This window comes from Eptatretus burgeri, chromosome 14 (genome assembly GCF_056783735.1).
Source record: "Eptatretus burgeri isolate ZD-2024b chromosome 14, Ebu_testis_v1, whole genome shotgun sequence".
In the NCBI taxonomy this organism is placed as follows: Eukaryota; Metazoa; Chordata; class Myxini; order Myxiniformes; family Myxinidae; genus Eptatretus; species Eptatretus burgeri.
The window spans coordinates 46,302,289-46,313,084 of NC_140974.1; the positions used below are offsets into that span (position 1 = coordinate 46,302,289).

Genomic DNA, 10,796 nt, shown 5'->3' on the forward strand with positions numbered 1-10,796 from the left:
AGTCTCAGCTAATTTCTCCCATGGCAAGTGTATGCCCACCTGCTTCAAAGCAATGAATGATACTTCCGGCATATAATAATAATAAGTAAAAAAGACATAAATTGTCACAGCTCCTGTTTTAGTAATTTTGCTGTACGGAGTTAAATGGCAAGCCCATATTTATGTACAACTAAAATGGCTGCCAGTTGACAATCTTTGATCAGATCTTAAAATAAAGTGAGGTGTATGTGTATGCCATTTTGTACTGTGCTTTTGCCTACTTTGAACAAAATCAGACCAAGCATGTCTGAGAAATGGTTGGGGACACATTTAAGTAACAAAATGGCCACAAGTCGGCCATCTTGGATCTGATCTCGAAATAAAATGACGTGCTTATGTAAGCTATGATTCTTTATCTGAGTGCCAAGTTTGAACAACATCAGTAAATGCATGTCAGATAAATTGTTGAGGAAATGTTCACCATCAGGTTTTTTACAACTAAAATGGCAACCAGTCGGCGATATTGGATCTGATCTCGAAAAAAAATGATGTGCATATGCATCCTATCATTCTTTATCTGTGTGCCAAGTTTGGACAACATCGGTAAATGCATGTCCGAGAAATGGTTGAGGACGTGTTCGGCACCAGGGTTTTTTTTTTTTTTTTACTAAAAATGGCCGCCAGTCGGCCATCTTTAATTGCATCACGAAACAAAATGATGTGCATATGTAGACCATCATATGTTGTCTTTGTTCCAAGTATGAATAAAATTGGTCTATGCATGTCTGAGATATGGTTGCGGATGCACACACGCACGCACAGACATGAAAAGCAAGACCAAATCCACAAGCCCCTGTTTCGGACTAAGTCTAACAGGGGCTAATAATATCAGTTTCTTTACAAGGAATTTCAATGCAAGTGTAGACCATTAGGCCCATCAAAAGCCTGAGCTGTGATTACTAATTTTTGATTGTTTGTCCATCCTCTATCCTTTTAAATGCTGAGCGTCAAGCAAAGAAGCAGCACATACCATTTTTAAAGTCTTTGGTATGGCACGGCTGGGTTTCGAACCACAGAAGCTCAAACCATTACATCACCGAGGTTTAAATATCCTGTGGCGGTGCATATTGTACGTACACTCATTATTCTTATAGGTTGGTGGACATATCTAAAAGGGAATCCATCTTGAAGTTACAGATATGGCAAAATAAGATGGAGTTTCTTTGTCAATGTAAATGCTTTTATATATTGTCGAAAAATGAGCGAAATAAAACTTTCATTTGTGATAAAACTTTATCCAAACCGTATTCTTTACATCAAACCGGGCGTCACATAGTCACCACTGTATGCACTCTTTCTTTTGAGATACCAGTTTTGAGGAACCATGAAGCTTCCTCTCCAAGAAAATTAAATCCAGTCATTATATGATAATCTTAATAATAATTCCCTATGTATTACAGCTCTTCGTGCTGCTTCCCTTATGTGGAACTAAAGATATCTGACATGTCTGGAAATATACAAGAAATCTCATTGAACAACTACAAAACTCCTCCAACTCCAACTCCAACTCCAACTCCAACTCCATCTCAAACTCCACCCCAGGTGAGACTTAAAGATGGTTTTCCCAAGTTAAAAATCGATTTTATTAAGAAATGCTTATTTTATTCAAAGTAATACTGGTTTATAATAGTTTATAATAATAAACAACAAAATTGAACAAATGCACTTTAGCCTTAAAACTAAACTGCATGGTCATGTAAATGCTTTTCAAAGTAATCTAAATGCAATGAGGCACCCATGGAAATCTAAATGTACCCATGGCACTGAGGCCAAAACACAAGATTCCACTGTCTCTCATATAAATGTAAAAAAAATTCAAAACTTTTCGACAAAGTTAAAAGCATACACTTGAACCCAATGACAAAAGTGTATGGTCATTGAAGGTTGTCAAAACAATACATCTTAGCTCTATGACCAAAAGGCATCATCTTACAAGTAATACTCTTTCTGCCTTCTACATTTAACATTAAGAAAAAAGGGTTTAGCAGCTTCGGTGGATAATGAGGGATTGAGAGAGTTATGAAGAACTTCAACTTATTGACTGCCTGATTCAGTGACCAACTGGATACACGTTTGGACTCCATGAATCACCTTGGTTTCAACGATTCAATCCCAGAACGTTTATGAAGGGCAGCTACACAACCTTATTACAGCACGTACGCTGTATACAATTGCACCGAGTTTGAAATGTCCCCGGTGTCTACCACGTCTACCACGTCTCCGGTGTCCCCCCCCCCCCACGTTCCTCAAGACAGCCAATGACGGCCGTCCGGTAGATGCAGTGCGTAACCTAGACAGAAATAGCGAGAATTGACGGAAATACCCGAGTATTTCAATGGAAATTTGTGAAACTAATGTGTTATATATGTGAAAACCATTTAATTTATTGCTTGATGGGAAAAAAACCAAGAAACGCGCCCCTTTCATGTACGAATGAACGAAAGACGTCATTTCCGCCCACCATCGCATTTCGCGCCGAAAGACGTCATTTCCGCCCACCATCACATTTCGCGCCGAAAGACGTCATTTCCGCCCACCATCGCATTTCGCGCCGAAAGACATCATTTCCGCCCACCATCGCATTTCGCGCCGATCGCCGAATGCTGAAAGCTAAGTTCTTCTTATGCTATCATTCTTTTGCAGCCTCCTGCCACGCTGTATCGAACGATTTCATTCCTTCTGTTATATATAAAGGTGCTTATCACAATAATAACAAGATTTTTACATTTAAAATATTAAGTACGCTTTTTAAATTGTTTTTCAACTGAAAAAGCTTAAATTGCATATTTTAACATTAGTGTACTCATTTGCTTCACCACACGCGCTGTATTGAAGGATTTCACTTGTTTCTGTAGGAAAGTCACCAAAATCTGGCAAACTTTTGACTTTTGTATATTTTATTATAAAACAGATCAAAATAATAAAAACTATAACATACATACGGAAGTCACATTGTCATTTAAAAAAACAAAAAAAATCTCTACGTTTAATACATACTATCGTGGCCAAGTATATTGGCACCCTTACACTTTTTTCAAATAATGCACCATTTCTTCCAGAAAATTGTTGAAATCAAAAAATATTTTGGTATCCACATATGTATTTATTTGGTTTGCAGTGGAACAATTTTTTTTTTACTAAATCTTAGCTTATTGCACAGAGAAATCCTAGAATGGCCTGGACAATGTTATTGGCACCTTTTAGAAGTTGTTATAAATAATTAGATTTCAAGTTGGTGATTGTCCTTTACTTTGGAATTGAACTCACCTGTGGTTAATTGCAGGTGCCTGCAATATAAAAATCAGGTGCCTCATTCAACCAGAGAAAAGGAGTCATTCTGCTGTTTTGTGTCACGATGTGGACCACAATGAGCATGGAGAAAAGAAATATAACCAGAGAATTGTCTGAGGAGGTCAGACACAAGATTGTAGCCAAGCATGGACAATCTCCAGGCTACAAGTCCATCTCCAGAGACCTTGATGTTCCTGTGTCCACTGTACATAATGTTATCAGGAAGTTTAAGGCCCATGGCCTGTCGTCAACCTCCCTGGACGTGGCCGCAAGAGAAAACTTGATCGAAGAGTGCAGTGAAGGATTGTTCAAATGGTGGAGAAAGCACCTCGATCAACTGCCAAACAGATTCAAGCTGACCTTCAGACACAAGGTACAACAGCTTCAACTCACACTATCCGTCGCCAACTCAATAAAAAGGGGTTCTATCGTAGGAGACCCAGGAGGACCCCACTGCTGATAGAGCAACACAAGAAAGCCCGAATTGAGTTTGCTAAAACACACCTGAACAAGCCAAAATCGTTCTGGGAGAATGTCCTGTGGACAGATGAGACCAAATTAGAGCTTCTCGGTAAAGCACATCATCTCTATGTTTGCAGAAAACAAAATGAAACCTTCAAAGAAAAGAATACCTTCCCTACAGACAAACATGGAGGGGGTTCAGCAATGTTTTGGGGTTGCTGTGATACCTCTGGCACTGGGTGCCTTGAACGTGTGCATGGCATCATGAAATCAGATTACCAAGGTATTTTTTAGCGCAATGTTCAACCCAGTGTCAGAAAGCTGGGTCTCCGTCGAAGGTCATGGGTCTTGCAGCAGGACAATGACCCCCAACATACTTCAAAAATCACCCAGGAATGGTTCAAGACAAAACGCTGGACTGTTCTGAAGTGGCCAGCAATGAGTCCAGATCTAAATCCCATTGAACATCTTTGAGGAGAGCTGAAAACAGCAGTTTGGAGAAGGCATCTTTCAACTCTGGGAGAACTGGAGCAGTTTGCACAAGAAGAGTGGGTCAAACTGCCAGTAGAGAAGTCAAACTGCCAGTCAAACTGCCAGTAGCCTCGCAGTTCCCTCCTTTGCGCCTTTGTTTGCCGTTCGGAAGCAGATGTAGTGGCGAAGATGTAGTAGCGTAGATGGTGGAAGTGGCGTGGTTGCAGTGTGGTTGGCGCTGTGATGGGGATGGCGTGGTTGTTGAAATGTTGTGTGTTTGAAATAAAAGATAGAAAAAGAAAAATGACTGACACAAAGCGTCGCAGCCTGGATGGATCACATAAATTCCCTCGATACAACGGGTTTGGGCTAACTGCACATGTACCTATGAAGATATCTCACATGAGGGTCCTTTATAGTGTAATGCGAATTTCCACAGCCGTAACAATATATATATATATATATATATATATATCTTCTTCTTCTTTCGGCTGCTCCCGTTAGGGGTCGCCACAGCGGATCACTCGTATGATCCGCATAGTGATTTGGCACATGTTTTACGCCGGATGCCCTTCCTGACACAACCCTGGTCGCCTCTTACGACACAGGAATATGGTACACCTATTTTAACCGGGGTATACACCGGCCCAGTACACTGGTACTCATTTCGCCGACCTCGGAAGGATGACAGGCTGAGTCAACCCCCTGGTGTATTAATTCAGTGGCCCAACGGGGCTTGAACTCAGGACCTCTTGGTTCCCAAGCCGCTGCCCTAACCACTGCGCCAACACCAGGCTCATATATATATATATATATATATATATATATATATATATATATATATATATATATATATATATATATATATATATATATATATATATATATATATATATATATATATATATATATATATATATATATATATATCTATATATATATATATATATATATATATACTGTTGCGGTCTTCGCGCCCGCCAGCGTGCTGACGGCCACGTAACTCGAATCGCGGCACGTCGCCCACCGGACGGACAATCCAGTCGTGACCCTCTCGGACTAACGCCGGGAACCAGTCACGGGTGGACCTTTCGGTCTCACCGCGATCGAGCCAATCAGCCCCCGCGTGGGATAGGGTTGCTCGCCGACCCGACCTACCTAAGTACCCATGCGGAGGGTAGACCGGGCGATCGCACCTCGCCGCAGGTCGACTTCGGACACGGGCCACTTAAGCGACTCGTTCCGTACTATCAGAATAACCGAGCGGTGTTATCGTCGACCTCGACGGTTCGATTAATTATCGGGCGTATTCAGCCCACTACCAACCCTTTACGTGAAGCAAGATGAGGATTCAATGGAGGAAAAAGACGAAGCGAAGCGGGAGAACAGTTCAACAATAAAGCACATTTATTCGCGGCACACGGGAAGCACACAAATACAATTCCACCAAATGCACACAAAAAAAAGAAAACACAATTCCATTTACACAAAAAGCAAATATAAAAGTGAAAACACAGTGCAGAGCTAATACCGACTACCGAGCACACGGCAACACTTATACAATTCTACTTCACAGACGGCGCCGACAACACATACCCAAAACCAAGGAAAGAATACCCTCAAGGATGAGGCGGGCCTGAGGCCGAGACCGGGTCGCGCCTACCCGTCTGGTGATGAGACGCGGAGCGGCGATGGCGCCGCAACCCGCGGGCCTCGTGGACAGTGCCTGGCAGGGGGTGGGAAAGGGGCCCCCTTGGTCGCACTATCTCAGCGCGGGGGGAAACAGGAGGGGGTTGCTGATGCTCGGGGTATAGAGGATCTTTATTATCCCTGGTGTGCGTCTCCACCTCGGCCAGGTCGCGCTGCCGGCCTTCCTCGGGCGTGCAGCTCCCGGCACCGTCGCGAGCACCCCCTCGTCTGCCTTCGCCGCTGCCGCCTCTCCGCCTCTGGACTCTCCACCCTGGACTCTTCTTTGGGCTCTCCTCGTTCGACTCTCTTCAGCTTCTCCAGCTACTGCAGGCTTCGGGCTCCAGACTTCCACACTCTCTGACTGACGAACACGGTCCTTTTATCCCCCCGTAGCTTCGCCTTTGACCCCCTCCCTTTGACCTTTCACCTCGCTCCCCATTGGCCCGAGAAAAAGTGGGCGTGAAGGCTTTTGATCCACAAATTTGCATATATCGATCGTTCTGGAGGCGGGGCCAAATCGCCCCTCGCTCACCGATTGGACGGCAAAAAGTGGGCGTGTGTCGTTTTTGATCCGTTTTTGAAGCACAAAATCCGTGATTTTGTACACGCTGTTCAACGTGCGCCCTGCCCGAGTCCAACACCGGTACCCACAGCGGGGCAAGAACGGTGGCGATGCTACGGTTGCGAGGTGTGACGTGAAGGTCGTGGCGGTTGTGGTGAAGCGGCGTTGTGGTTGGTGGTTGATGTTGTGGTTGTGGTGGTAATCATGGCGGTTGGTCCAAAATAAAGATAGTAAAAGAAAAACGGCTTTCCTGAAGAGTCGCAGCACGTATAAATGACATGTATTCCCACTAGACAACGGGTTTGGGCCTAACTACACATATACTTGCCGAGATACCTCACCTAAGGGACCTGAATGGTGGTTTGCGAATTTGGTAACCACAACACTACCCCCTTCCCTTTTTACAGACTCGTCCCGAGTCGTCAAATTTTCGTGTGCCATCATGTGTAGTTTTCCCCTAGTACATTTTACCTACGGATCCCTGAGTGCGACATTCATGGTATTCGTGTCCCCAAAATAAATAACCTGAGGGCTGCGTAACTATCTAAACAAACTCACTCACACGGACGACTTAAATAAAATTGCCGGCGCTAGACAGACATGCCGGGGGCGCACTCATATGTACAATACATCTTAACCTTAACTTACAAATTTTACACTAAACCATGGCCCAGAATCACTGAACTCTGCAAAAGAAAAGCAGTTAGCAGGGAGCCAGGCTGCCCGCATGCAGTCTCTGGCTCAAACAATGCAGGTGACAGGGAACGTGGCTGGCTGCTCACACGCAGTCCAAGGCCTTCCCTTTTGAACTGAACGCAGTGAACCACAACGGTGCATGGGCTGCACAACGCAGTCTCCGTGCCAGCTCAAGTGGCACACGCAATGAGCACAACGAATGGATGGATGAACACAAACACGGTGCACGGGCCGCCACTGCAGGCCCGTGTTGTAGCTGCCAACAGGGCAGTTCTCGCAGCTTGCAAACTGTTGCTTTCTGATCCTGGCGCACATGGAAATGAACAGGGGGGGGGGGCAAAGCAAAAATTGAACGGGGCTGGTGAACATGGGCAGTGGGCATGGCATGGCAAAGGTGAGCAGGCAAACACAGCCCGCAGAAGAAGGCCGCTGCAGGCAAACACAGCCGGCAGACGAACTGGCCGGCACAGGCCTTGACGCAAAACACGGCCAGCCGATGGCACAGGCCTTGCAGCACAGCAGCTGCAGACGATCCAGCCGGCACAGACCTTGCAGCAACACCACAGCTGCCGATGAAGTGGGCCGGCACAGGCCTTGCAGTAAAAACAGCCAGCCGGCAGATGAAGTGGGCCGGCACAGGCCTTGCAGCAACACAACAGCTGCCGATCAAGTGGGCCGGCACAGGCCTTGAAGTAACACAGCCAGCAGATGAAGCTGGCCAGCCTTTGCCGTTCAGTGGAGGTTGGTGGAGGGAGTGCGGTGGTGCTGGCCACTTGGAAGGCGGGCTCGGACCTACCTACCTGTCTCCCTCCCAACCTATCGCCTTTGCCTGTCACTGTACATACCCACTCCCTTAATTTGTCAAACTCCAATTTAGCCCCAACTTATTTTTTTATTTTTATGTTTACTTCCCCTGGTATAAATCGTCCCCTAACCCCCTTTATCGTCCTTGTTCGGCTAACCTATCCTGTCACCTAGCCTACTCCCAACCCCTACGTTCCCTTCCCGGAGGGGAATAAGGGAGAGCTAACGTCCTGTGTCGAGGCCCAACGAAGCCTCAGAATGGCCTCCCCAGAGTTCGGCGATCTAACCCAAAGTGGGTCCAGCGGCCCACAACGAGAGTGAGGGGATGGATGGTGCGGAGGGGTACATCTCCTAATCTACCCTATCCATTTAACAGTTAAACTACCCCGGGGCTTTCAACAAGCGCCTCTCGCTTAAACTATTGGTTCTAACAACCCAGATTCCCGTCGCCTGTGTTGGTGTCCTCACAATTTCGGGCCTCGCCCCCCAATTTTCTCTCCGTGCCCTCACACGGTCTCCTGGCTGGGACACGTGGCTCTCTCTGGCAGGCACGACCCTCTGCCGAATCTCCCGCTATGGCACCCCCGGGCACTACACTGCCTCCGAGCCTACCAGCTCCCTAACACCGGGGAGTGCCCCCCATGGCACCTCCCCTGAAACGCACACGTGGCAGGCCGGCCTCCCGGGCCCCTTTCCGAGGGTCACCCGTGCCCACAACACTGCCCACGCGGCTAATGGCGCCCGGGCCCCCGCACCAAGCAGGCGCACCCGTGCCCACTACTCTATCCCGGCCCCCCATGGGCCCATGGCCTACCGCGGCCGACTAGCCTGGTGCCCGGGGTACCCACTCAGCGATACTCACCTTTCGCAGCCACGCTCCCAAGCCCGTCAACAGGGCTCCTGCACCCCTCCAAATGGGTCTCGAGCCTACTTTCCCACCAACAACAAAACGACCTCCATTTTTCAATTTGACTAACCCCCTAACTCACTTTATACTGACCCCGGGGTCCCTTGGGCGGGAGTCACTCCTCCCCCCAATCACTCATTGCACCATGCATTCCCCATTCACTCCACACACACAGACCCGCTGGCCTCACTCACTCATCATGTACTCACCTCACAACTCACCAACTCTTCAACACACACACCACTGAACTCTGCCATCCTTCTCTCTGCATCCCCTAACTAACTCGTGCTCCCACGTCGTCCCTTAAACTACAGCACGTTCCTTTTAACACTACGTAGCTAAGCTACGTCCCCTCTACACACTCATAAGTCTGTCCATGTCTCCAAATAAATCATTTTATTTCCCAACCTAAAGCTCACTAAATCCCTCTACCTAATCCATTCCACGGACTCCATGAGGACTTACCCCTGCCCCATGGAGTCGGTCTAGCTAAGCTAACCCTTCCCCCTAACTAGTTTTCCATCCTGTGCCCAGGTCAAGGAGGTCTTCCACCCCTTGCCCAGGAATCCTGTGCACCCGAAAGTGAAGCTTGCTGTTTTTTTTTTTTTTTATGCGCAGCACCTGCGCGGCAACTCGCGCACTTTACACCTGCCTGTGACGTCATGCAGCTGCACGTGTTCCTCGTCCCTCCTTGGACGGTACCATCCGGCAGAGATATCCCTCCTGCCGGATTCCAACCCCACGTGCAGCCATGGCGTCACCGTGCGCATAAAAAAAAACACAAGCCCCACGTCTCGAGGGGTTCCCCACGCGAACACATGTGCTTTGCCCGTTGGAGCTTAACACACACGATCGCGTGGAGAACCCGTCCGGTCCAAATCCATTTACCTGCCTAAACTTGTCCGTCCGCGGGATCGGCAAATCCACCGCGTGCGTTTCCGGACCGGGACTTCACTCTCGCAAGCGAGCACGTGGTGGTCTCGTGCGTTGCACAGCACGAACCTCGTGCTCACTGCTGGGTGAACCCGGCACGGTCCTCGAAACAACTCCAGCCGCTACTCGGCTTTCGTTCCTTACATGTCTCCGTCGTCGCCTCCATTCAACCCACGCACACCTGCGTGTTACGACGCACACAGTCCACACCATCACATTCACACCGGGAGACGCGGCTGCGTGCTCCCGCATGCCAACCGACATCTCCCTCACATACCGCTCTCTCACACACACGGTCTCCCTTGCACACAGCGACCTTGCACACAGCCGCTCACTCACGCGTGCGGGGGCACTCACCCGCGGTGCCTCACTCGCACTCCGTGCCTCATCCACACACGCGGGGGCACTCAACCGCGGTGCCTCATCCACACACGCGGGGGCACTCACCCGCGGTGTCTCATCCATACTCCGTGCCTCACTCACACATACGGGGGCACTCACCCGCGGTGCCTCACCCACACTGGCCGTTTCATCCACACACGCGGGGGCACTAACCCGCGGTGCCTCATCCACAAACACGGCGACACTCACACACGGTTCCTCACCCACACACGCGGGGGCACTCAACCGCGGTGTCTCATCCATACTCCGTGCCTCACTCACACACGGTGCCTCATCCACACACGGTGCCTCACCCACACACGCGGGGGCACTAACCCGCGGTGCCTCACTCACACTCCGTGCCTCATCCACACACGGCGTGCTGGGAAGCACGTACTCCGGCACCATCGCCACCACACCACTCACACGTGGTGCCTCACTCATACTGGCCGTTTCACTCACACACACGGCCTCACTCACACACGGTGCCCCATCCACACCCGGCGTGCTGGGAAGCACGCACTCTGGCACCATCGCCACCACACCACTCACACGTGGTGC

The 10,796-nt window shown here is 48.6% G+C and overlaps 1 protein-coding gene across 2 annotated transcripts in view; it reads left to right on the top strand.

Moving 5' to 3' along the window:
* LOC147013089 (von Willebrand factor A domain-containing protein 7-like) overlaps positions 1-3,352 on the top strand; it is an 81,475-nt gene extending 78,123 nt beyond the window's left edge. For both annotated transcript variants that reach the window (XM_085854655.1, XM_085854656.1), the window contains exons 17-18: positions 1,440-1,581; positions 3,323-3,352. In XM_085854655.1, the coding sequence (XP_085710781.1) occupies positions 1,440-1,581; positions 3,323-3,337 (157 nt within the window). In that variant the 3' untranslated portion in view covers positions 3,338-3,352. The remainder of the gene's footprint in view (positions 1-1,439; positions 1,582-3,322) is intronic.
* Positions 3,353-10,796: the final 7,444 nt, after the last annotated feature.